The sequence below is a fragment of the Dromaius novaehollandiae genome, chromosome 1 (assembly GCF_036370855.1).
Source record: "Dromaius novaehollandiae isolate bDroNov1 chromosome 1, bDroNov1.hap1, whole genome shotgun sequence".
Taxonomy (NCBI): Eukaryota; Metazoa; Chordata; class Aves; order Casuariiformes; family Dromaiidae; genus Dromaius; species Dromaius novaehollandiae.
This window is the reverse complement of record NC_088098.1, coordinates 9,861,514-9,887,862: the sequence shown is the minus strand read 5'-3', so window position 1 is coordinate 9,887,862 and position 26,349 is coordinate 9,861,514. Positions and strand designations below refer to the sequence as shown.

The following is a 26,349-nucleotide window of genomic DNA, read 5'->3' as shown; positions in this document are numbered from 1 at the left end:
GAGGAAAGATGAGACAGAATAGAAGAATGCAGGGAAGTGATGCACTTGGAAAAGCCTGGAGGGCAGCTGTTCTCTCATGGTTATAAGCAAGAAGAGATTTAATCTGTGAGGGTGAAATGACATGCGAGATGGACAACAATTCCAGGAAGATTAGGCTTTGATGTTTATCAGACAAGATCTGCAAGATCTGTCTACCCTAAATCAGAGCACCTGGAGAAGTCCAAGTGGAAGGGAACAGGCATCAGTGACAGCTGGTGGCAGCAACCACAGTGATGGGAAAAGTGGGTGTTAGAAGAAAACTGGAGGAGAAATGATTTGTTTAAGCCAAATGGAGCTTGAACTGGTGCTTAGGGAACTATGAAGAGAAAGAAAAGAAACTGAGTAATACCTTGGATCGTGCAGGAGGAGACAAATCGGAGTTATAAGAACAGATCTATGCGATGATACTAGAATTTGTTAAAGGAGATGATACAGAGTAGACATGCTGCTACAAGGCTTGGTGGTAGTGTGGAAATCTCTTGAAATACACTGAAAGGATTAAAAAAATAGGAGAAAAGTCAGAAAAAGGATGAGCCACAGGAAGAATTTTCAGGAAACACAGAGGAGGAAAAGGATCCACCATTTGATGTGTCTGAAACCATAAAAACTTCAGAGAGTGCTTTCAGAGAGCTCAAGAGAGACAAGCCAGATGGGAGAGTCTCAAATGAAATTGCTGGAGATGATCCTAAGGAGTGTAGAGGTGAAAATTGAAACACATACCAAATATTTTGGGAGGCAAAAAGCTCTAACACTCCTTATTTCCCCCCCCCCCCCCCATACTATAGAGTGTATTGTGAGGGGAAAGAATAGCTTTAATGGGAAGAGCAAAAGAAGGCAGCAAGGTGCAGAGCAGAGTTGGGATGGAATTGTGAGGGCAAGCAGAGAAATTTGAGGAGAAAAGACAAAATCTATGTGCATCTGATGGAGAAAGGTGAGATTTGGAGAAGATCAATCAAAGGGGGAAGACAGTGCATTTACACTTTCTACAATGATTTAAGATCTCTACAGTAAAGTGAGGGCAGAAGTAAAGGAGAATGTGAGGAGCTGAATCAAAAGTATTTTAGCTTCTACAAGGGGAACCACTTACCCAGACAGCATTCCCATGTCAATATCCCTTCCTTATTTTCCATTAATGCTGTGAATGTGAAGGTATAAGACACTTGTGAAACATCCTACTGCTCTTTCTTTAAGGATGAACTATGTGGCATATGTATAGACTTGCAAAGAAAATCTCTCCAGAACCCAGGCACAGAAAAATCCTTAGCTCTAAGCCTCTCCTCACCACCCAGTTGAACCACAGTGCACAGCTGATTTTGATTTCTCAGTCCAGCTGTGTCTGGGATGTTATCATTTAGATATACATGCGGAAGCTCTGGCTCACTCTTTCTCAAAGTTTTATCACAATCTCTGGTGTCAATAATCTGCTAACAGTGTGCAATTTTGTATACATATTCATTGCAGCCATTAGCTCTCCTGATGCATGTAAAACTGGAGAACAATATTAACCTAGTTGGCTTGGACTGAACCAGAGTAACATGCAAATCGGAATGGATAAATATGAGATGGGGTTGGTATATACAAGCTCAAAGGCAAGGGGATTCACTGTCTGAGGGCTTTTTATAGCAACATAAGTGCAAACCATAAGTTTAAAAATTATTTAAATTGATAAAGCATGAGGTAAAACTTTCTAATAAGCTGTAGACAAGTAAATTTCCTGTATCATAGGATTCTCAGTAGGTTCAGGCTGGGAATAATCTCTAGCTGGCTCTCTAGTCAACTAGCATTTTGCTGCAGCATGAGTAGTTCCAAACTGTGGAGCTCTTGCCTACAGCATAACCCCCGACATGTTGCAGCCAAAGAGAGAAAACTAGATGGCCCCTGAGCAAAGAGATGGTTACGCTGGAGAAAAACTATTAAAGAAAATAGCCTAAAAAGGAGAGTTTGAGGAGAAGGAAGAGGAACAAGGAGTTAAGGACTTTGGACTATGAAGGTTTGATGTAACTGAGCATGTAAGCCTGTACATTTGCATGCAGCTATCATTTTGAGAGTTTTCAGCCTTAATAAATATGTTTGAGGGAGGAGAAGTAACACCTCAGCAGTATAAAACAAGATGCGATTGCTGTGGCCCTTCACGGAAGAAGGGCCTTTTGCACAATCTTTAAAGGTTCTTTAAATGCTACCTGAGGAATTAAAACAATTTCCACAGCAGCTTATGCTGTGTGGACTAAGAAGCAGGGTTAAATGCAAAGAATGCATTAACTGGGACACAGTATAGCTAGGGCAAGCCAGTGCAATGTACCAGCAGGCCTTCCGGAGCCCTCAGAGTATTTTATGCCTGTTATGATAGTTAGAAAGTGTGTAAAGTGGTTAATAATAATCTTAAATAACCTCCAGTAAAGGCCATGCTCTTTCTGACATGACTTTTTCTGACCATTTCAGTGCAGGCACTTAATCAAAGCACTTGTTTGTTAAGTGTCCTGTGTTTGGCCCTCAGTTAAAGCTAGAAAATCTCACTCTGTTTTCTCTGCTGTGATACTGCAGTATGCCCAGTCACCCTCGAGCTGTACCAAATGCTGAACTTTACCACCTCTAAGTCTGTATATGGCAAAAGCTTAGCATTCCCAGTCTTAATACAGTTACTGAGTGAATAAAATCTTGTTTGTCTGTGTGCTCCAGTCTGACAATCTGAGCTTCTGGGGTAAACTATATTTCCTTGAAGAGACCTAGCTGAAAGCATTTTCTGTTTTGGTCTATTAATGATGTATGATTGTTGTTACTATAACACCTGATTTCTTTAACCACTAGACTTTCTCTCCTTCGTAGACCACTGAAAATATAGTGTATCTTCATGAAGAACTTACTGTGGTGAAGCCAAGTCAAGAGATTAGTTTTGCATTTTGGCTTAAATCCTGCAAACAGTTTTGTGAGTAACTTATGCATGTAAGCAGCTATAGGGGGCTCAATGAAGCTATTCACACACGGAGTTAAGCATGCATGTAAATGTTTGCGCTTCTGGGGCTCTAATAAGGAGGGTTGTTAGTTCAGTGCTTTCCTGTGCAACTGAGCTCAGCAGATGTCCGCTAGTGAAGTGAAAAGATCTGTCTTTCACATCTACAGGTTCCCACTTTAATCAACAGAGTTGTAATCCATTATGTAGAAGATCATAGTCAGGGAAGAAAATTGTCCTTTCAGGTAGGTAGGGCCAGAACGTTGTGGAGAGCTTGACTATCAAGTCAAGCGAAAAAGCTGGACTTTGCTCAAAGGGTTTCCCATCATCAAAGAGTGGAGCACCAGGGACTCTGTGCTCACCTTTCCAACTTACTAACCTTGTTCCCTTTCCAACAGATGATGTCTGGTCTGTGGTTCGATCCCAGTATATATTCTGTTACATCTATGACCTAATGTCAAAAGGAAAAATACCTCACATTTATGAATTTGAATATTTTAGAATCTCTTTTGCTACATTTCTTGTTTAAATCTTTATTAGCTCTATTTCCCTCTTGCCTTTTTTTTTTTTTTTTTTTTTTTTTTAAGTGATGTACTCATTGAGCACGTGAGCCTGGAGAATTTGGTAAGAAGAAGACATAAATTTACAAGGGAAGACACAAGCCCTGTGATGTCTATTGGCAGTAGCTGTTGTTGTTTTGCTTGGTAGGTCTATGAAATTATTTCATGATTCACTGTGCGTGCTTTTGCATGGCCTGACTTTGTAATATCAGTTACACATTTTGTTATCATTGCTGCCCAGTACATTTCCCTTTTTAGGACTTCACTCTCAGGAAGCTGCTATCTTTCATGCACTGAACACTGAATTATTTTGCTATAAGTGAAGGCAATTGGATCATGTGTAGTCTAATTCCACATGTTACTGTGATATCTGAGCATATTTAAAACTAACTTTTAAAGGCTGGTAATTTTGTTAAAAACTAGTAATGTAACTTCTGATCTATATCTCATTAGACGTTATCTGAAAACTGGTAGATCAAAGGAATGGCAAGCTCATAATAAAAAGGGGAAGAAACAGCCTGCATCATTGAGAATGCTGAACAGGAATCCAGGGTTACATCTCCAATTGAGAACAGTCCATTCCAGCATTCTTCTTGAAAAAGCACTTGTCTGTTTTTTTTAATATATATAGTTTAATTAGAAAATGAGTCATCAACTCAAGTCACAAGACAATTTTGTGGAGAGTAATTTGTGAGCGCTTCAAAAGCAAAGTTGCCTGCATAGAATCCTTGATCCAAAATACAGTCATACAATGTCATGACCTCTACGTAGTGTGTGGTAAGAAGTGAATGTGTTAAAGGTGGGAAGAATGAAGAGCATGCAGGTCAGGAGAGAAGTGATAACAACTGAACTGTAGCAAGTACAGAGAGGAAACTATCGTTGCCCATGGGTAATAAAAGACTGAACTGAACTTGTTAAACAGGTTCCCAGTTTTGTAAGATCCCCAGAATAGCAGAGAGGTGTGGTTAAGTAACAGGAATGCAATACAAGGAAGACGTCTCTACAAAACAAATCGGTGGGGTTTAAGTGTGTATAAAATGAGCAATTGTGTACTATCTGTTTTTTGTTTTTTCTTTTTTTTAGGCTTGGGTTTTTTTTTGCATGAACAGGCCCTGGGAAAGATTACTCCCCAAGGCAGGAAAAAAATTTATGCTAGGACCTAATAAGGATAAAATGATTCTTGAAATGCCCCAGAGGTGGGTGGAGGAGGTGGAGAAATGAAGAACCGCAAGTTGAAAGTACTATGTTGTCATGTGTACATTTTGAAAACTTAGTGACACTTGAACAGTGGCACTTTATGATATCATTACCATGTCATTAATATATATTTATCTAAATGTCTGGTAATCTGTAATCCACTGATAAGAAGGAAGCAATGCAAGTAATTACTTTGATAATGTAAATCAACATTTATTATGCTTTATGAATAATGGAACAACTAGTAATTCTGAAAAGTGTTGCTGATCAGCCCTTTCCCCTTCTGTGTCCTTAGGCAGCAAATAAATGCAAGTTCAGTGATGCTGGAAAGAGCAGTAAAATGAATCTTTTTCTTTCATCCACTCTTTCTGGAAACTAGTTTTCAGACTCTACAAAAATATTTCTACAAATTAGTTCTTTGCATTTTGGATAGTGTGGTGCTGTTCAAGGTTGTTCTGAATCTACCTTGCCCTTGTGTCTACAATTCACATTTTCAGTTTAGGAAAACCGAACAATGGGAAGGCTGGTTTTAGACTGCTAGACCTTCAGGAGAAATACCTCTTGATTCATAAGAGATCTGCTTGACTAGTCTACAAGATACAGTTCATCCTGTTGATTCATCCTGCCTATAGGAGATTATGCCTTCTGGAGGGAATACAGCACTATTAAGATATAGTTCTTCATTTGGTTTATCTGCAGCCCCAAGACCGCACCTGATATATTTTAAAAATGAGTGGCATTTGTTAAAAAAAAATAATGCTTTATTTTATCTGTGTTTTGACAGTTCAGGGCTCCTCTCTTCACCAGCTCTGAAAGCATGTACTGTCATCGAGAGCTAACAACTAGTATGAAATTAATTCACTGACTTCCTCACAGCTGATATAAATTTTGTAAGTGCTTTTACAAACCATAGCATTGTGTTGCTGTGCCTACCTAAATTAATATTCAAAACAATGAAGCAAATAACCACTCAACTAGTGACTGAAACAAAGATAATAGTAAGATCCTGATAAAGAACACCAGAGTCCATGACTTCCTGTGAACTCGGGACAAACTTCAGTTACATTGCTCAGAAAGCTAGCCAAAGTCAATTTTTATCTCAATGGTATTTACATAGATTATTCAAGCAAGCTCTGTCTCTTCTTTCTGTGATAAGGACTCATTTCGTGCGGGAAGGAGCCTTGCACTTGTGTCTCCCTCCCGTCCTTCCCCTCATTTCTGACAGTCACAGCCAAATTGGCATTAGGGAGCTCGCTCGGAGCAGCCTCTGCAGTGAGAGCCTGTGGTGAGATGATGAATCTCTTCTGCACATTTACTGGAATGTGGGGCTATCCGTCACGTACACTTCGCGTTCCTGCCTCTAAGCCAGGGCAAGACCATACAAGTAATAACATACGATACAACTGCTATTTTACATAGACAAGCTGGGAGGAGCCAGATTATCTCCCATGCTGAAGGCAGGGATCAAGCTTTGATAGAGATGTATTAGATTTACATCAGTATTATTCATTCCATCATGAACAGGTCCTAAAGCCCTTACTTGCTATGTAGTACAGGTATTTAAAATTTTGGGGTGTCCTTATTTAATGCAAATATGTTCTAATGACAAGTACAAGATCTTCCACTTAAACCTAGCCTGCAGTCTCTATGAGATGCTTTTCTAATTCCATGGTCTAGAGACTTTCGGTACAATTATCTACCAATTATGTTGCTACATCAGAGAAAATCCAAAGGATGTTATGGTAAATGTGTTTTTACTTGCAACAGTTTATCCTGAATAACTGTTTTTCAGCATTACCAGAGCAACTGATCCGAAGAGCTGCTGCTACTAATGTGGAACAAAAATTATGAATAAACAGAAAGCTGAAGTGTGTTGCTTATATGAGTGAAAAACTGAGGTGAGCAGTGAAAGATCAACTACTAGTTAATTTACAAACAAGTGCCAGTCTCTAAGACATAAAACTTACTTAAATTTCATACAACTAAAAGTACTCCAAAGAACTGTTTCTTAAAAAGCATAGATATTAAATGACTAGGGATTGGGGGACAAGAATCATCAGGAAATCTATCTGAATTTCAGTTTTAAAATGAAACTACAGCAACCTATTGAGAAATACATCAGTACTCATTGCAAAAAGTGTTAGAGGGAAGAAATAACTCTTTAAACCAACTGTTTTTGAGGGTTGCCTTTATTTATTCCATTCTAAATGCATGCGAGTTTGACTATTTGACTAGCAGTGTATACTACTTCTGTATCTTTATGCCCTTTTAAAGGCAGAATGACTCCAAATGGCCACTCCATTCCCTTTGTTACTTGTGGCTGAGATGGAACTTCAGTCTGTAATTCAACACATCTCTTCCACTACTGACTTAAATAAACTCTGACAGTAAAAACAGGTATGCATAACTAGTGTGAACTACTTGTTAACTAACAAGTATTCTTATAGGCTTTAGACTGGGGAAATCTGTAACTTTCAAGAATAGATCTTTTTCTTCTTTTTGGGGGTTCAACTGGAGTTGACTAATGCTAAACCATTATTTTTAAGTACTGCCCTTCTGCGTGGCAGCGTTCCCTGGTGTTGATTCTTTGGAAGTGTGCACTATCTTAAAGCTTTCACAACTGCAGCAAAGCTGCAACTGATGCAGCATTTTTCTGAAAGGATGGTAAAAAGCAGAGTCTTGATTGCGATGCCTGTTTAGACACAATTCTTGTGTGAGTAGGTACTGTCTCTTCTCCAGGGAAAATACCCTGACACGCTCCAGCCCCAGAGCAGTCTTCTCAGCGTGCAAACATCTGGCTCCAAATCATCTTCCGTGGCTCCAGCTCGGGCTCCTGTTACAATTCTGCTCATACTGGAGGTGGGGGAAGGAGGTTAGAAACTTTTCTTTGAAAGTGATGAAAAGAGTGGGGATGGATGCAAGAGCTGCATACCCGTCCATGTGTGGATACCATGTTGCAACACTATGAAGACAGTATAGTGACTTTGCCGATTTCTTTAATCCTTGCTGCTTCAGCCCTATTACCTTTTATGCTTTTTTGTTTCTGATCCCACAGATTTGAAACTGTCCTGTCTGATCCTCCAACAAATTTTATGCACTGCTGTAAATGTTACTGCAACAGTACTGATGGTTGCCATTTTTTCCCTCAACCTGTATGTAAAGGGGATACTCCAGCTTCTGCAGTATTTCTACGAGAGCTACAGTTTTTCTTGTTTCCTAAACAATAGCATCAGGAACTAGTGATTACAAATATTCACCAAAGGATTCTTGCTCTGGATGGCATGGGTGAGAAGAATATAGGATTTAATTTAGACAAAGATAGATCTCTCAGCATATTAATATTCTGGTATCTTGTCTGCCTTCAACTTTGATCATTTTTCTTCTTGATTCTCTAGCGCATTCCTTTCTTAATAATTAAACTCATATAAAGCATCCATTTTCCTCAGGGGTAGCTATTTTCTCACTTTGTTGCTTTTCCCACTAAGGTTTAAATTCAGCTTAGCTATAACTAAGGAACATTTAGTAATGGTAAGAAGGGGCAGAAAAACGCCTGTAGTATAAAATAAACTAACTTTATGAAGTCATAATTTCGGCACTACTTTGTTCATGACAGGGCTGAGCTTGAAGGCAGATCATGCACATACAAACACATAAAAAGTTCCAAAGGTAACCAGGATTGCCCAGACACGGAGAGCCCTGCCTACAGCCCTGGTCTGGAGCTACTTGCCCTCTCCCCTGCTCGCTGACTGCACTCTTGCTATGCTAATTTTATACACCAAATTACCTCTATGAAAGCTGCAAGATTTTCCTAAGCAAAAAGGCCAAAATCAGATGCAGACTTCAGGGCATTAATTTATTTCTTGCCTGCTCCACAGTGCATAGCGTTTTTCTCAAATTCATACTTTTTAAACCTTCTTAGAAGCCTAGGGTTGAAAGCCAAAATGAATCCTTATCACTGCTAGTCTCTGCATCAAGCCTGGAACTCACATAAGATATCCAGTCCAGATTTAAAGATCTCAACTAATAATCAACTACATCCCTAGTAAGTTACTTGTGAAATTAATTAACTGAAATTAATTAAAGTGAATAGATTAGGCTGTTTAGTTCACATTTGAAAAATATATATCAGAAGAGTTCTGTTGTCTCATCTTCATAAAATAATTCTCTGCAAGCTTAAATTTCACCTGAAGTTCTATGCAATGCTTCAAAGCATTTCAACCTCTCTTTGATTTGCCTGAAGTATTGTTGCAAAACATGCTTCTCCAGCAGTTAAATACAGCTCTCCCGCACTTAAATCCTTCAAACTTTTGTTTCTGATGTACTGCTTTCAGGTTCCTAGTCTTATTCAAATTCACATCCTCTTCTTTTCTCTTTTATTCCTACAGGCTATCACAAATACTATTTTTCCTTTTTAGGATACCCCAGGCATATATGCATATGCTGGCTAGATCACTTGTGCACAGGTAGCTGGATTTGATGGTGTATGTACTTATGGTCTTAAGGGCTCAAAATACATTGGGCTTTCAGTACATGGAAGAATAATCTCCATATTCTGCACACTGTAACAACTCACGTGCCTCAGACTTGTGTATGTGTTGTGCACGCACAGATGGTTTCTACTGTGGTCCCTTGTTGCGCTTACTACATCTGCTAATCTGCAAAGCTCTGACAGATTCCAAAATCTTTTTTTTTTTTCCTCTCCCACCAGCAGCTGAGCAGCTGAAGTGAGAGGACATGTCTGGGGAAACCTGTACATATGGTAGGTTGCTCCTACTGTTTCTGTTAAGAGCCTGTGATTATAAAGGAAGCAAAAGTTGATGATCTAATGATTTGTTCTGTCCTTAAATGCTACAAAGCTAATTTTCTTTCTCAGGCAATGCATCTACTTCTGCTTTTTCATCAAGCATGCTATTTTATTTGAGCTTTAAAAATTAAGTGTTCTTGCCTGACCCATCTCCTCACAATCCCCCCCCGCCGGCAACACCCCAATCTTTACTTAAAAATTTTAAGTCCTTGGGATAAGGAAACAGATTTTAATCTTTGCCTACGGCACAGCCTGGCCAAGATTAGCTGGCCTAATTCCACCTGAATTCTATGCGCAGCCTTGAATTAGCAAGGCGCTCTTAAATTCAAGAGGCAGCAAATATGAAAGAATAAATACAGTGACTACGGTATTATCTTCAGACTGTCTGAATCTGTTTCTTTGTATATTTAATGGTTACTGTGTAAATGACTTCTTAAAAATACACACACACATATATATATAGGAAGAAGTAAGAAAGACATGTTTAGAGTATACGGCAAAACAGACTGGTAACTGAAGAACTGGGATTTGTATCCCATACTGCGCCTGAATACTACCCATTACATGAGAAGGCTTGAAAATCTACACTCAAGAAGTTTAAACCAGAATATAAGGAAGAGATTGCCAGTTATGTAGGCATATACAACTGACTGGAAATTATAAGGATGTTTTTTTAATTGCAGACTGATCAGAAAGAACTGGACTAAAATCTAAGCCAGGTTCAACTTCTTTATAAAGATCTTGTGAAGATATCCTAATTCTCAAAAATATCTCATTATTTTCATTGTGTAGGTAAAGTAACGAATGATCAGACTGAAGGACACCGATACAAGGATATTTGAGAAAACCAGCATTTACAAAATTCTTCAGTATTGCTATAACAAAGGTTATGCCAAAACTTTAAAAACCCTTAAAATAGTCAAAACACACCAGAGAAAACTCAGTTGTGAAGTTCATGGATTCTCCTGTTGTAATAATACCTGTTATTGCCTTTTCTTAAACTAAGGATGGGGCCAACCACAGTCTTGCGCTAGCAGCTTAAATATATATACTGCAGGAAGATTTAGAATCTGTGTTGTTGTTTTTTTAAAAAAAAAGTGCAAGTAGGATTTGATGAATAAATCCTAAAGGGGTCAGACCCTGAAGGGATTTATGTGGAGGTAACTATCATGGTAGTGATCTTAAGGGAAATGAAAAAATGACTATCAGTGTAACTATCCACACAGATCTGTACAGACCAGGAGATCACGGTAGTATTTTGATATTAAATGTTAGTGAGCAGTATATTAATCTGTAAAAACTCCAAAGTCGCTGACCAAAAGTTTCATTCATGCCACAGCAGCTTCACATGCAGAAAATTAATTTAAAAAAGTAAGTATTTACAGATGATGGAAAGTAAATTAGGTAAGATTTTTTCCACTGTTTTTTTCCCGAACGCAAGGAAATAGAGATTTGCTTGACTTGCAGCCTGTTGTTTCCATGCTTACACTATAATTGTTACTTATGTTCCTATTACATTGAAAAATCCTAATCCATTGCAAATAGTTTAAAATTTTGGATGCTAAAAAAAAGAGAAAACAGCAAAACAAATTATCTTTTCAATTGCAAGAAAATATCATTTGTGTATGTTAATTTTTTTCAAGTTTGGTCCGTTGCTGTGATTATTACACTTCAGAAGAGAAATATAGGATCTAAGGCATTTCACATGTTAAATACAAGTGTGTGTGTGGAGAAAACAGTGTTGTACATATTTAAAAGCTGTTACAACATTAAGAAAGTTGTAGCTATTTGAAAAAACATTAAACAAGATACAATTCTAGCTGGTCCTCTCTGAAGTGTAAAATCCTTTTTGTGGTTTTTATAGATTCTAAAGTGTTGGCAGATGAACATTGTAATAAAAAACATTACCATCCCCAGTTGTCTGCTCTGCCTCACTTCGAAATGTCTCTCTGCTCCTAGAAGAGTCAGAAAATAGGCATGTATTCTTCACCTGCTTCTGTGAAAAGGGCTTTTTAGCATAAACCCAGCTTTGTCACCTGTTTAATCTAAGATGCTGGACTGTGTATTAACGTTGCTTAGGCATGGAGATACACTTCATTCTTTCTACACCCTTTTTAAAGGATTAGAGAGGACAGCATGGGATAGAAATTCTTAAATCACTGCAGCAAGGCTTGCTACATTGTCAACAATTCCCAGTTAAGAGCCACACTAGTCCCAATTGTCTTATTTAGTTCAATTGTTTGGATGGTACTCACCTAAGAATTCGGATATGCCACTGGTTCTGAAAATCTGACTTAAAAATGAAGCTTTTCTTATCTTTTCTTAATAAATCACATTTTTACATGATGAAAATGCATTTGTAAGTACAATTTTATGCACATGAGGGCTGTTTTTCAACTCATTTCCAAAGGTGAATATATTTACTCATAATGAATTGTAGGAAAAGTTACATTTAGCAAATTTTGCAGGAAAAAAACAGTACAAAGATGTCTAAGTGTTATCAAATGTTTTCAATTTACTCTTGGCACAATTATTTGTACACATAAATTAGAAACGGGACAGATGCCAAACCAAGGAAATCAGTGCATGGAAAGCAAACTGCTGAAACTATAAAGAGATTAAGTAACGTTTCTGGAAATTATATTTCTACTTGTTAACTTCAGCAAGGCTCTGTAACATCACCTTGGTAGGCAATTTAATATGATCTGTGCACAGCACTTACATGTGGTTTTACATATTATAGGTAATGTCTGAAATTTGACAAAATTTTTGTTAGTATATATACTAACCTGCTTAGAAGTTGCAATCGTTAAAAGTATCTCCTTAGTTCCTGAAACAAAATTATTTAAATAAATATTTTGATTATTAATATCCAGTTATATCAGTACTTAATACTTCATAATTATTCTAACTAAAATTACAACACTTTTGTAATAAGCAGGCCAATGGTCTGGTAAGCTTTTCCTTAATGTGTGTTGGACATTTGGACTGATATAGCTGGCATTTTTACTTTTATGGTTTTGCTTCTTTTAGGTTTTCATGGTCTAGAAAATGTTCACAGATTTCTGTAAGTGCATTCAAAATTATACAAAAAAACTATATTGCTGCAGTTTCCATAATCAATTTAAATTCTTCTGCCAAGATAGATAAGCTTCTACTGTCTCTGTATTCATGGATTCTGTATCTTGCTGCAGTCATTCCATAAATGATTGATATCCACAAAGCCTCAGTGAGTTCATAAATCTCTGTGCAGTCACTGTGGAGGACTGGAGTTATGACATGAGACACTGCTGTATTTCTCTGTAATAGCTTGGTTTTGGAGGCAACATTTTTTATAGAGTTTCTCTAGGTTGCATTGTTTTATTATAGGCATATATATTCTGCTTTTTTCTCTTAAAGCCAGAACAAAATTGTGATTCTAACCCGCATCCTGTGCAGTCTATGTTTGAGGTAGGGCTCTTTCAGTGCTTTGTACTGCTTTTGCATTTCCATGTTTTCAGGACATAGTAAAATACTATATGCAGTATTGAATTTAGTGCTTTCTTTTTAGTGTAATACCACGACAACATAGTCAGTCAGTCTTTTCCCCAAAGAAAATAGTTTGTATTTACCCCTTAACTCCTCTTTTTCAAAATCACTTATTCTGAAGCATTTTTTGTGTTTGTCACTTTGACCATCACTTGCTCAGAAGTGTCTGATTGCTGCATATGTGCAAGCACCCAAGCTATAATTAAAGTAAAAAGAAGTCCAAAGAAAGATGCATTGAAATTTGGCTTAAAGATTTTAGAATGCAGGTTTACTGTAAGTATGGCGTAGAAATTTAATGTATCCATGTGATCAAGGACAAAATAAGTGACAGGAACAACACCTAATGCTGTAGTGCGAACACAGCACTTGCCAGGCTAGCAGCCAATCGGCAGTAGGATTGTGGGAAGTTAAACCCAGAACTAGCTTCAGAAATTCAAGCATCATATAATTTTCCTTGCTGACAAATGGGTATGAGATAGCAGGAGAAAACCTCCAAACATTAGTCACACTACCCTCCAACACGCAATAATTACACATAATAGGGTACTATGTCACCTTGCTTTACTATTGAATTTTCTAAAGAATGAACTAATAAAAACTTGGCTTATTCTTACAAGCATAGTATGCTACTTTGAAAAGCAAAGAAAACAATAGTCTGACTGAAGTTTAGTAGCACACTGTCCACTGTTTCTTAAAGTTTATTTCAGGTGTCACCTTTCAAATCTTGGCCCTGAATCCCCACATATTTACACAAATTTACACAAATCCCCCACAAATTTACTTTACATGTGTTTTAACATTAATGTGTTTTATTATTATTCAATGCCATATTTTTGGTTTAGAAGTTTAACATGTCTAGTAAGACTGGAAGTCCAGAAATATGATTTCATTTGTCTTAACTTTAATTACATTAGTGTAAGTGTACATTTGGAAGTATTCAGCTATTTGCATATGTAGTTAGCCTAATAAATCTTGAAAAGGCTGCAGCACAGAACAAGCCTTCAGCAGAAACGTGATCTTGCGCTCTTATATGACTTTGGTATTTCACAGGGGTTGTTGTCAATATAGTCCCAAGAGCTCCATGGAGCTCAGCAGATGACAGGACTCTATTTGGTGATGGTCTCTGCCAGCAACATTGCTGTGCTGACAGCTTGTGCTTGTTCCGGACTATAAGAGGATTTGACAATGATATGTTGTGACTCAATTACTACTGCATGCTAAGCTACACTTTGCAGAAATACTCTGGCTATTCTGCCAATTTTCTTGGTCTAAGAGCACAACCTAGCATTTACTCTAGCTAAAGAGCAAACTCCCTAGCTAGAATTGGACTGCGAAATGCTGTTTTTCTGTTGCTGAGAGTTCCCAAAAACGAGTGTGTGAAAAATATAATACTATCTAACCTCAAGTGTAAGTTTATTGAACAGATAGAATATACTGTTCATTTGGTATCAATATCAGCATGTAAGTAAGATGAATCTGGTTTTAAAGCCTGCTAAATTGCTAGAGTAGCATGAAGTGCCTAAAACTTCTTGTTCTAGAAATATTAAAATGCATAGGTTGCTCTTTCTGATTTACGCAGGTAGTAAATCTGTGAGGGAGCTAGAGATGACCTTCTTAGTTGTAGGCGTATCCTAGTTATGCCAGTACATACAGGTAGCTTTTTACCTCATACCTGTTCTTCTGCTTGGATTGGATGTTAAGTGACTGGTGCTCAAACACGTGCCATGAAATGTTTTTTCTGGGCTTCGATGCAGATGCCATGTCTCCCGTCAGGCCCAGAAATATAGTTTGAGGATCCACTATTACAGCAGTGAAACCAGAATGATCTGAAGAATACTGCTTGTAACAGAGCTGGCAGGATAGAGAGCATTTATTCTTCATTGAGATGAACATACAGCCATATTCACCCTGGCTTATGACTGATCTGAAAAAAAAAAAAAAGGCGGCAGAGATGGCCAGAGTGCTAGAAGCAAATTTAGTCTGAGGCTAATCAGTTACAGTTCAAATGAAAGTAGTATGTGAAGAAGGAAACAAAAAACAAAACAAAACAAAAAACCAAACCTCAAAAACTTTTTTTCCCCCCATTGAAACAGCATGCAAAAGACATCACAAAGCAGTTTCATTTGGGCAGCACTCTGGCAGACTTGGTTTAACTTGGTAGTGAATTTGTTCCTTTCATTGTGACAAAGATTGACAAGATAGACCTGCCAGGAGACTGGCAATGGAAAAACTCCAGGAACCAAGACCTTATCTGTTGTTCATTTCCGTGACTGCTTCCTGCATACGTGGGTTGGGAAAATGACAGCAGTCTACACCTGAACAGCAGCTGTGTCAGCCCTCGGTGCCAAAGGCAGCGGTGGGGGCCTATTTGTGACTGTGCTGCCTTCTGCCTTGAAGGAAGCTGTACTGCAATCTCTTTATCCAAGCTGTAACAGCTGGATGTCGGTGATCTAACTGGTGTCCAACATCTGTACACTCTGGCGGGATGGCACATCATACAGTGGCACACACATACTTGCCTTCATCAAACCAGGCCAGCAAGCAATTCCCGCTTTTAAACTTGCTTCCTCTGTTAATCTGGGAGAGAACGGGAAACTTGTGTTGAACCAGGCATGCTGCTGCAACCTCAGTTTTCTACACAAGGTGTCTATGAAAACAAACCCTTGCAGCACCAGGACTGAAGGCTTACTCTGGGCGCTGTGGTAGCTCTTGCTCAAGAGACGACTTGCCACATAACCTCCCAGGCTCCTGTCAGCACGATATCCTGGGACATGCCCAATTCCAAACTTCCCTTATTTTTGAACAAAAACCTTTCCAGAGCACAGCCAGCGGGAGCAGGTGCTGGCTGAGGGGCCGCAGGGATTCCCCTCAGCGGTCCTCCCAGCAAACAGCGCCGGGAAGGAGCCAAAAAACCCCAAGAATTAAAAGGAAGACAGCGCCCAGTTCACTAGCACCTCCATCATCTGCCCTACTGCGCCACCGCCTCCCGCCTCGGACGGCGGAGAAGCGGCTCCCGGGGAGGCGGCCCTCAGGCCCCGGCCTCCTCTCCGGCCGCTGCGGCCCGGCCCCGCCCGCCATCTCGCGGGGCGGCTGCCCGCCCTCCCGCTCCCCCGCGGCTTGGCAGAGCGGGCCGGGCGCCAGGGCCTCTCCCGCCGCCGTGCCCGAGCCGCCGACGCCCCGTCCCGTTCCGGCGCCCGCCGCGCCGCCGTCCCCGGCCGCCAGCAGCTGCGCTCGCCCTGACAGAGGCTCCCCATGCCCTCGCCCCCGCTCTCCAACTGCGCACTCAGCCGAGCCCGCCGCCCCCAATCCCCGGAGGACCCGCCCCCTCCTCCCCCTGCGATTGGCCGAGCGCGTTGTCTCTCCGGCGCCCCCCCAGCCCATTGGGCGAGGCGGTGGCACCCCTCCGCCCCTCCCGGTTCTGTCGGTTGAGCCGAGCTGAGAGTAAATAGAAGCAGGAGCCCAAAATGGCGGAGTCGCCGAGTCCGGTTCGTGGCGCGGCGTCGCCGGAGCAGGAGCCGTTCGGCGCCAGGCCGGCTCCGGACGCGAAGGCTGCCCGTGGGTCCCAGCCAGCCGCGAAGAAGATGAAGGGAGCTGACGAGAGGAGCCTGAAGGGCGCTAAGCGCGTCAACGGCGAAGGGGGCGGTGGTGGCGGCAACGGCGGGAGCGGCAAGCAGCCGCCGCCGCTGCCGGCCGCGGTGCCCGGCTACAGCAGCGCCGCGGCCTGGGGCTTCCCCGCGCTGCCCTCCGGCCCCTCGGGGAGCGCGGGGGGCTTCGCCTTCCCCGCTCAGCTGCCCCGGAAGCTGCTGTCGCCCGCCGTGTTGCTGCCGTCGTCTGCCTCCCCCTCCGCTTCCCACCAGCAGCACCAGCACCGCCACCACAGGCACCGCCTGGCCCTGGCCGCCGAGGCGGGAGGCGGCGGCGCGGCCGGCGCTGGCGGCGGGAGCGCCAAGCCGAAGAGGCCCAAGGAGAAGCGGGACAAGGAGAGGAAGAAACACGGAGCGCTGCCCGCGCTCGCGGCGGCCGGCGATGGCGGCGGGGGCCTGAGCGCGGCCGGCCGGGAGGAGAACGGCGAGGTGAATCTGCTGCTGCAGAAAGGTGAGAGCCGCCGGCGGCATCGCTCGCCGTGCCGCGCCCGGAGCGGCGGCGGGGCCGGGGCCGGGGCCGGAGGGGCGCCGCGGCGCGCACCTGCGCGGGGCGCGGGAGGGCAGCCGCGGGGGCGGGGTGCCTTGCGCGGAGGTGCCCGGGGCCGCGTTGGCTGCCGTGAGGGGAGCAGGAAATGGTCGCGGTGCCCGGGCCGGGCGGTTAGCATGGCTGCCTCCCGCCGCCCCGCGCCGGCGTGCTGGCCTGCCGCCGGTGCGGCTTTATGGCGATCGCGCCTCTCCGTCCCCCGCGCTGCCCTGTCTGGCTGGGGAAACGGGGTGTGTGGTTGCGTGTTAGACCGTGGCAGGAGACGGTTGACGCCGAGTAAGTTTGTGGAGAAGGCAGCAGCAGCTTAGTTTGCCGTCAGTCCTGTCAAAAAAAGGGGTGTGGAATTAGCTATGGCGTCAGCTAGAAGCTGCCAGAGGCCTTAGGTTTTCTTACCTATTAGGGAAATAAGGGTAGCTAGTAATTTAATAGAGATCTGCGAACAAAATTGGATTTTTGTCACTGCTGTGGGGAAAAAAGGAGAAGACCACGAGTTACAAAAACAAATTAAAATCAAAACCCCCCTAACAATTTTGTTTACTGGCCTATGAATTTCTGTGGGCAATGTCATAGAGTATTAGAGACCATGCACTTAAAATTTAGATACCGAGTCATTTGCCATCTCATTTAGTTCCTTCTTCAGTTTCTTGGAGTTCATTAGGCTAAAATCTTACAAAATGAGGCCTTCAGAAAGAGGAAGGGGTATAGTGCTGGATTACTTTATTAAGTGGACTGGACAAAAATGGCTGTACCAGGTAAGAGAAAATATTAGGCTAGATTGTTGCTGGTAGTGATGGTAAATGTCTAGGAACTAGCGTAAGATAATGCAAGAATATATCTGTTTATTTCTTGGAAATGTTTTCCTGGTTTCCAGTGATCCTAAACCAAATGTATTTTCATGCAAGTGCAAAGACAGCAACAAACAGCTTGAAACATTCACTGCACTACCTATTTTAAACAAACCCTTTCTTTCAAAGAAAAGATTAAAAAATACACTTTTATATAGGCTTGTGTTACTGTGGTCCATACCTGTACTTGCAGGATGAGCTAAGCTTGTGGAGAACAATTGCTAATATCAATATGCCTTTTTTGTCTGTTGTTTACATTGTCTAGCTGCCTTATTACCCTGTTACAACTAGTATCTTAGACTGAATCAGTTAAACATATTCAGATTCATTTACTACCTTTGAATAGTTTTTTGAATCACCTGCATTCTCATGGTTCAACATGGCGTCTTGTGGTTGGGATCTTGATTGCTAGAGAAGTGCTGGTATGCAAGTGGGCTTGGATACAGCATTCCTGTTCTTTCAGATATTTCATTTGAGGTATATTCTCTTTCTTGCTCCTATCCAAAAGATGGCTTAGAAAAAGTCTTCAGAAATAATTTTCAATACGTATGTTTGATGTCAGTGAAGACTTTTTGTTTTCAAGGATAGCTACTAAGAAACTTCCACGGTATCTTTCTTGAAGAATTATGAAAATAATAACCATATTTACTTTGATTGTCATAGCATTCTACCAGTGTTACACAACTTTATTAATAAATCTCGGAGAACAAGATTACAATGAAAGGATCAAAAAAATTTTTTTTAAGTTGATAAAAGAAATGATGACAGTGATGGTGTCAGCTGAATAACTTAACTGAACCCTTCTGGAAGTAGTGTTTGGCCTTCTAGCGGAGACTCAACACTATTTATGGGAAGGATATATTCTCAAATAAAGCTCATATACTGACAGGGACAAGTACTTGACCTTTCGGTTGCTGCTTTCTCAGAACAGGTATTTTTACCTTAAATTTATTTCTTGAAAATGTAAGTACAGGCAACCAGTAAAATTTTTGAAGGCATATGATCTCTTTGTAGCATTAGTGTCTCTAGACTTTTGTTTAAAGGAAGTAGCTCCTGTAGCTGTAACTTGATGGCCTAGTTTTGTGTGTAAACGAAAACCTTTCTTTCAGCATCCTCTGAAAAAAAAAATATAGTTTATTGAATATAAAGTGAGGGATGCACAAAGACCTCTGCTCTGAGAACAGCCTGCCTTTTTATTCTGTATTTGCCTGTAGATTAAAGAACAGGTTTGTGCTGTTAATCCTGTGAATAATTTACTTTCCAGAGAGAAAGGGAGGCATGCGGTTATAATGCAGGGGAGAAAATAGAATGACTGGTGAGAGAAGGAGGGCATGCAGAATCCTGAGTATAGAGGAAAATGAAGAATGATGTTTTAGGATGGGGAGGGGTGGAGTAGGGAGAACATGTGCCTTGGGACTGTGACATAGACTCAAAGAAGATATCATAGGGAGTCCAGGTGCATGGTGATGTGGAATTAATGAATTTGAGATTCTGACCTGAAAGAGGAGGAAAACGGCATGCAAGAACTGTGTAAGAGGGAGATGATTCTCACCTTGGTATGGAGCAGAAGATATGGGTAGATGCTATAGAAAATGCAAGGAAGATTAAAGGAAGGGTATAACAGAAGGCGAGTGAAAAATTTACGCAGCCTACAGATATGACATCAAGGTGAATTTAAAGGATTTGGTATAATTTAAAAAAAAGAAAAAAACCCTGAGAAGCTTGCACACAGATTTTATATAGGAAATGGAGGAGCGCATGGTGCCACCTGTATATGTAACAAGATGAGTTCATAGAATCTGTGAAATGTGCAGCTAGTAGATGATACTGTCTAAAAATCAACCCAGTGCAGGGAAGTGCAGTGTCTTTTTCCTGGAATCTGCAGTTAGACGACCCCATTGCTTTTGCTGCTGTGGAAAATGAGCAGCAGCAGCATGGTGTTGACAGCATTGATGATGGTTATTATTCTTATTACTTTTATTTTCCCCTCTTAGCATTCAGAACTGATACACGTATCATTGTCGTGCACACCAGAAAGAAAATTGTATGAATTTTGAGAGTAGAGGTGCAGAAATCTTTAAAAGAAGGAAAATATGAAGAGATTAGCAGGTGGAATGGGGGAGACTTCCTCAATATTTGAGGCTCTGAAGATCTCCATCCTCTTACTAGCAGCAAAAGTTCAGAGGCAGTAGTACACAGGGGTACAACGGATAGAGTGGAATTCCAAGTAGAACTTGCTGCTGACAAGGGAGCCCATGCCTCTGAATTGGGAGGAACGTTTTTTTTTTTTTAAAAAAAGCCACCAATAAAAAAAACCCCAAACCCCAAAATCCTGAGAGCTAATTTTTGTCCTTTGCTTGCAGTGATGATTATTAGCAAGACAGCATAGTTTTGAGGCACTTTCCTTTCCTAAGTGATATGAAGGCTTTATGCTTGGTTATAGCAGAGGTGGATGAGGTGTTGAAGAAAAGAAATAAAGCTATTTAAAATTTCTGTAAGCAAGTTTTTACTTACAGATTTTTCTGGTCTTTTCATTTGTTGAAAGGACCTTTGACTTACAAAGTCATAATCAGGCTTTGCAGCTTGCGCTTCAGTTAAATGAACAGACTAGAATGAACCCTTCTGAGATACTGTAGGGGGTCCAGGTGCAGACCTGGACCAAGTATGCAGAGAGAAGATTGTTTTGCCTTAGTCATGGTTTTTCTTGCAGCCATGAGGTTTAGAATGTTTAAAATAAGCTTAAGTTTTACATGGCAAACATGTTTTGATAGTGGAATTAAAAGTTGTGTAATTATTTTTCTTTCTAAACATAGTGCAAATCTGACATAGATGTTTGCCATTCCAGTTTATGACTATACCAGTTCAGTTGGTTTAACCGCTACTCTGCTCTGGCGGATCATAGCTGAAATTGTTTTCTTAACTAGGCAAAGCTCTGATCAGCCACTCCCTGCTTGATCAGCTCATGCTTGTCCAAAAGTTTTAGGTTTTTTGTTTTGTTACGCAGATGCAGGGTGTGAGCCAAATGAATGCATCAACCATCTTTTCTGTTTTTCTTGCCATTTTGTAGAATTTTGTGTACAATTTCCCTCTCCTGTTTTGTAATAATCCCTTTGCTGAGAAGATTTCCTTAGTGTGCAAGCAATTACAAAATGAAACTAATCCTTTTAACTTGCTGATGGGGGTTCCCATATGAGCAAGAAAGCAAAGCTGAGCGTTGTGCTGGAGCTCTTGCTTTTGTTTCTCTCTCAGTGTTTTTTTTCCTCCTGCTGCTTCTGAAGGATAGGTTGGGTTTTGGGTGAATGTTCACCAGTGATTCCTCTGACTGCTTTGTTGCTTTGGCATTCATAAAACTTTTGGTTTTAAGATTTTATTTTTTAAAAAAATGGCGCTTTTCAGGCTTGTTCCTAAGTTCACTTTGCATCTAGTGGGGATACTCATTTTATAGTTTGACTTACCAAAGTAGGTCGCAGAAAGTCTTGGATATTTTTCTCTTCCTATTCTTTTGGACTGGGACCATGCATCTATTAGGTAATTTCATTTTTCTTCCGCTAAACGTTTCTCTCTTCAGTTTACTTCCGTTTCCTTCGCTGTTCTTGTACTGTGTTCTTTGACTCGCTTTTTCTTCTCCTTTTAGTGTAATAGAAATTAACCTTTCTCTAGTTCCAGAGCATGAAATAAGAACTTTTTCAAACTCCTTAAATTCAGCAGTCCTTTTCATGCTTGTGAGGGCTCCTGGTCTCACTCTTCTGAATTCCTTAATACATTTCTATTTAGATATCTCATGGTAATCAGCAGTGCTCAGAAATCATTTAGGCTTTTGAGTGTGGTATATGTGGTGAAGAGGGACTTCCTGAATTTACTTGGGTGTTCAAGACATACATGCAGTTCAATTTTGAGGGCTGAAGCGAACACTGACAAAAGCATCAAATGTTGAGGTGAATCAGGGACTTTATCTTTCTTCTGAAGGCTCCCCTCCCCTTTTTATAAAATTATCATGAAACGTTGCTAGACTGAACAAAATCAGTTATTTTCTAAATTAGAGAACAAAGCTCCTCTGGTACCCTGGAATTCAGCTCTGTATGTAATGTATGCAGCAGAAGCTTGTTCTTATTGTAAAATAATTTCTCTTAGTTGAAACAAAATTGGTAGATTGAAACATTAGATCTGAAACTTCTTGTAGAGGCCTTGTCTGCAGCTGCAATGTCATGTTCTCCTGTTCTGGTTTCTGATGCAATTCCCCAGTGCTTCGACTAAAACTTGCCCATTCAGTTCTGCGTGTAGAAGGCTTTCTTTAAAACTGCAAGGATTACATTTCTTAGAAGTATTTTTGATCCTTAAAGGGGGTCTTCCTTCCTTCCCCTTCCCTGAAGGGTGACGGGGGAATGTTCTCACTTGCTAAGGGTTTCTTCTTTTTTTTCCTTTTAGTCATGCTTTGGATTTAAACCTTAATTACTGAAAAGGATGTCAGCCAAGTATTCCTAGCTGTTGGAATGAGAAAATGATCATGCTTTTTGTGTCTCAAAAATACTGCATGGTTTTCTTTCACGTTCAGTAAGCCAGGAAGCCTGCTCTCCTGTGTATACCCTTTGACGTAATACAAGTGTAAGTGTCAAAATCCTTAACATAGTGATATTAGATATAGCTTTGTGCGTCTGCATAATCAGATAAACATGGCTTCTTGAGGTTTTATTTTTGTGGGTATTTGTATTAAAGGGAAGAGAGAGCCGACAGAAGGAATGCTGACTGTTCCTGTACTCCCCTCCTCCTTCCTTTCAGTTATAATACTGTTGGTGTTGACCATATTGGTGGTGTCCGTTAACAGTAGTTTGTAAATATTTTGCCTGACGTGCAGTGACAGCTCTTAAATCAAAGGGAGGAAAGAGAGAGGCAGAGTACTTTGAGCATAATCTATGACTGACTACTAATGTGGGTTACCATCTGGAAAACTGATGCAAAGCAGCTGCAGCTTTTGGCATCCAACAAGGTTCTAAAAACTTGTTTCTTTCAGTGCTAAAATGGACTTGCTCAAGCTCCTAAGTAGGTTTAAAGGTGCTGTTTTCATGGTGTGACAGCTATCACATTACACGTAATCCTGTACAGAACATCTCTTGCTTTACCTGCTCTGTAAGTGCTTGATTTAGTTGTTTCTCTGTAGAAGGCTTTTAGTGGAGGTGAAGACATTCTGGTTAAACTTCTGAAATAGGAATGGGATGATCTATAAGCTTGTGTTATTTAATTGACTGTTTATGAAATCATTGGTTATGGCAGGGTGCCTGGTTAGGAAATAGAAAACTGTTTCTGTAGCCTTTAGGTGTAAATGGCGGTTTACCTTATAAATACAGTACATGTTGTATTTCTCTTACTTACGTGCTTACTCCGACATCCTGAAAAAGCAGGAACTTCCTGGTTGGAGGAGGAAGTATGCAGATCAGTCTGAATTAATTCAGTTAATCTCATGGATTCACCGTAGACTGAAAACATTCCTTAGATGCCATTAAGGAAGGTGAGGTGGAAGACTTTGTAGTGGAATTTTTCCTGTCTGTGTGTAGCTGCTCTTTAGATATGCTGGTGTTGCTGCATTTTAGTCGTGGGTGTGCTGTTACCACATGACACAGATTCTGTATTTTTTGGTTTTAATAATGACCCTCATGTGTGAATATGAATGGAAAATCTAGAAATCTCTTAATTCCTTTTAAGTGTGGTGTGTACTTCCTTCAAAGAAAGATATTTATTTCTACAGAACTCCAGTATTTCAAAAAGTTTCCACAGGGCATTGGTTTATTTAGTAGAATTAAAAATAACCCTAATAGAGAATTTTTTTCTTCAGGCACTAGAGATTGAAAGCTAAGGAACAAGCCCAACTCTTACTGGACCTTCCATAACTGTATCCTACTGAGCTTGGAATTTCTCCATTTTTAACCCTGGAAGGGAATATCTGCTCAGTCCGTGACCAGTTATTTCCTGAGCAGTAAAGTTTACTTTATATGCTTTTGACAGAGGAAAAAGTGCATTTCGATAGGGGAAATTACTTTGTTAAAAGATGTGGAGTTCTTCCCTCTTTCCATGGGATACAAATTTCTTCAGGCTTTTGGCTTTGGGTTTACTTAGATTGTACATATTTTGGAACGGGAAATCTCTGTACCCACCAGAAAAGCACATAGTAAAATGAGCAGAGATATGAGAAGTCTGAAAGAGTTAATGTGCTATAATAATGAAACAAAATATTTGTGTGTAATTGGTTACTATATTTTACTCATAATAAATAGCAGGTCAGTTACTTACCCAAAATGTTAGAAAACAGTGACACGTGTGGCTTAATGTGATAAGACATCTGAATATATCCTGTGCTCTTTAGAGCTAGTCTCCGAAAGCGATCAAACAAAGAGTAAGATAATGGTTTGTGGGCCACGGACTTCTTTGGACGTTCATGTCATGAGAACGTTCCTGCAGCAGTAGTAAGCATCAGGCTAATAAGAAATAGCTGTCAGCTGTCTCAGTACTACATAGTGAGCAGAAACAAGGTACCCTTCATTCAGGTTTACTGTGGCCATGTTGAGAACTAGTGTATTGATTAGGTTCATGGATTATTTTAAGATTATTTTAAGGATTTTGGTACAATTGAGGTGCTGAAAAAACAGAAACTGCTAGTTTAAGTTTTTGTAGTAGAGCAACTAGTGGTACTTTTCCCAGAGTCTTCTTTCGCTGCATTTTATGTTGGTATCTCACGTGGATATTAAGGTATTTTTTTTCTTTCTTTTTTTTTTTTTCTTCTTCCCCTCTTCATACTGTTACTTGAGATGTGATTCGTGGCAGCATGATTGACTCTTTTCCTCCAAGGCATTGGAATGCTGACACTTGAAATTTGATGTTTCATCCCATTTCAAAGGAGATAAAGCAGGATCCTTTGATTTAAAAGAAAAAGAAATCAAGTGAAATATTAGACAAAGTCATATCCTCATATCTAATATCTGACTTTTTTTTTTTTAAACAAGATTGTTCTGACAAGGGATAGAGATAGCAAATAATTCTGCTTAAATAAAACTGAAGTTTATATTGCTGGAATTTTTTTTAATATCAATTTAAATGGAAAGTAGTTATTAAAATGTAAATAAATTTGGGTGGCTTCATTTAAAAACTTGCAATTTAAATAACCTTTGAAAGGGCTGTCATAATCCTTTATGTGATTTCCAGCATAACATAGGCCATACTTATTACTTATTTGAATTAACCTAGATATGAGAGTATCTTCCTATTTAAAAAAAGAAAAAAAAAGAAAAAAAAAAAAAGCTTGTGGAAAAAGTTCCACAACTTGGACTGCAGCTGTTTGTTGTTCCAATGACTAACTTCTGCCTTTGTAAAAAGTGAGTGTAATCTGATGATTTATGGACTGTGCATGTCAGACTTAAGCTTCCAGTCACCGGTACATCCATCCATCTATCTATCTATATTTTTAGAATGAGGACCTCTTTAATAAACTTATATTCCATATCTGAGTCAGATTACTCCTTCACATCACTTTGAGCTAATTTTTTTCCCTGTTAGCATATGAAACTTCTTACAAATATTTAATAATTTGTATATTGATTTTTCTAAATGTTCACAGTGAAGAACAACTGAATATAAACTGTTCCAGTGGCAACTGTAATGGCATCAGATACAGAGATAATAGTTGTTCCTACTTGATGTTCTCCTGTCCTAGATCACTGCAACTCGTGTGCTTTTTTTTTTTTTTCTTTTTTTTCTTCTTCCCCTTCCCTGTTTCTGAGAAGAAGCCTTGGTGAGAGCTAATTGCAGGATAGGCTCTGGGCAGGGAAAGATCAATATAAACAACTCTGTTTTACTACCTTGAGATGCATTTGCCCTACAAATGAAATGGAGACCTAAGGTTTGGTAACAGTGGTAGCTGTTATTGGTACATCTCAAAAATGCTATACAAGAACGTTCAAATTCTTAAGCTGTTAAACAGTACACGATTTGTCTTATTTTCCCTTGCTGACCTCATAAATAAAAATTGGTTTTATAATCTACGAAGTGTAGATTGGAAATTGCAAATTGTTTAATATTGGATGCATTCATTTTTAACAAAAAAACTGTTTTATGTGAAGAATTTTCTTGTTTCTTGTGAGGAAGTGAGATTTGGACTGAAATGGTATACGGCTGGAGGATGTTGATGCTTTGTGTTAGAGAAGAAGCTATAAAAGGTATTGTTCAGTGGCATTTGGAGAGTCCCAAAGAGCTCTA

The 26,349-nt window shown here is 40.1% G+C and overlaps 1 protein-coding gene and 1 long non-coding RNA gene across 7 annotated transcripts in view; one reads left to right on the top strand and one right to left on the bottom strand.

Moving 5' to 3' along the window:
* Nucleotides 1-4,935: 4,935 nt before the first annotated feature.
* Nucleotides 4,936-16,348, bottom strand: LOC112980290 (uncharacterized). Of its 2 annotated transcripts, XR_010387338.1 has the most exons (4): nucleotides 14,748-16,348; nucleotides 12,337-12,377; nucleotides 11,456-11,502; nucleotides 4,936-7,596 (listed from the first exon to the last, which is right to left on the bottom strand). It is a non-coding gene; the product is annotated as an uncharacterized LOC112980290 (long non-coding RNA). The 2 variants fall into 2 exon arrangements; XR_003258402.2 differs by having other exon boundaries at nucleotides 4,936-11,502.
* A 117-nt stretch (nucleotides 16,349-16,465) lies between these two features.
* RSBN1L (round spermatid basic protein 1 like) overlaps nucleotides 16,466-26,349 on the top strand; it is a 56,649-nt gene continuing 46,765 nt past the window's right edge. For 4 of the 5 annotated variants that reach the window (XM_064505203.1, XM_064505209.1, XM_064505200.1 and 1 more), the window contains exon 1: nucleotides 16,466-17,170. In XM_064505203.1, the coding sequence (XP_064361273.1) occupies nucleotides 16,540-17,170 (631 nt within the window). In that variant the 5' untranslated portion in view covers nucleotides 16,466-16,539. The remainder of the gene's footprint in view (nucleotides 17,171-26,349) is intronic. The other variant, XM_026095056.2, reaches the window with a different exon arrangement.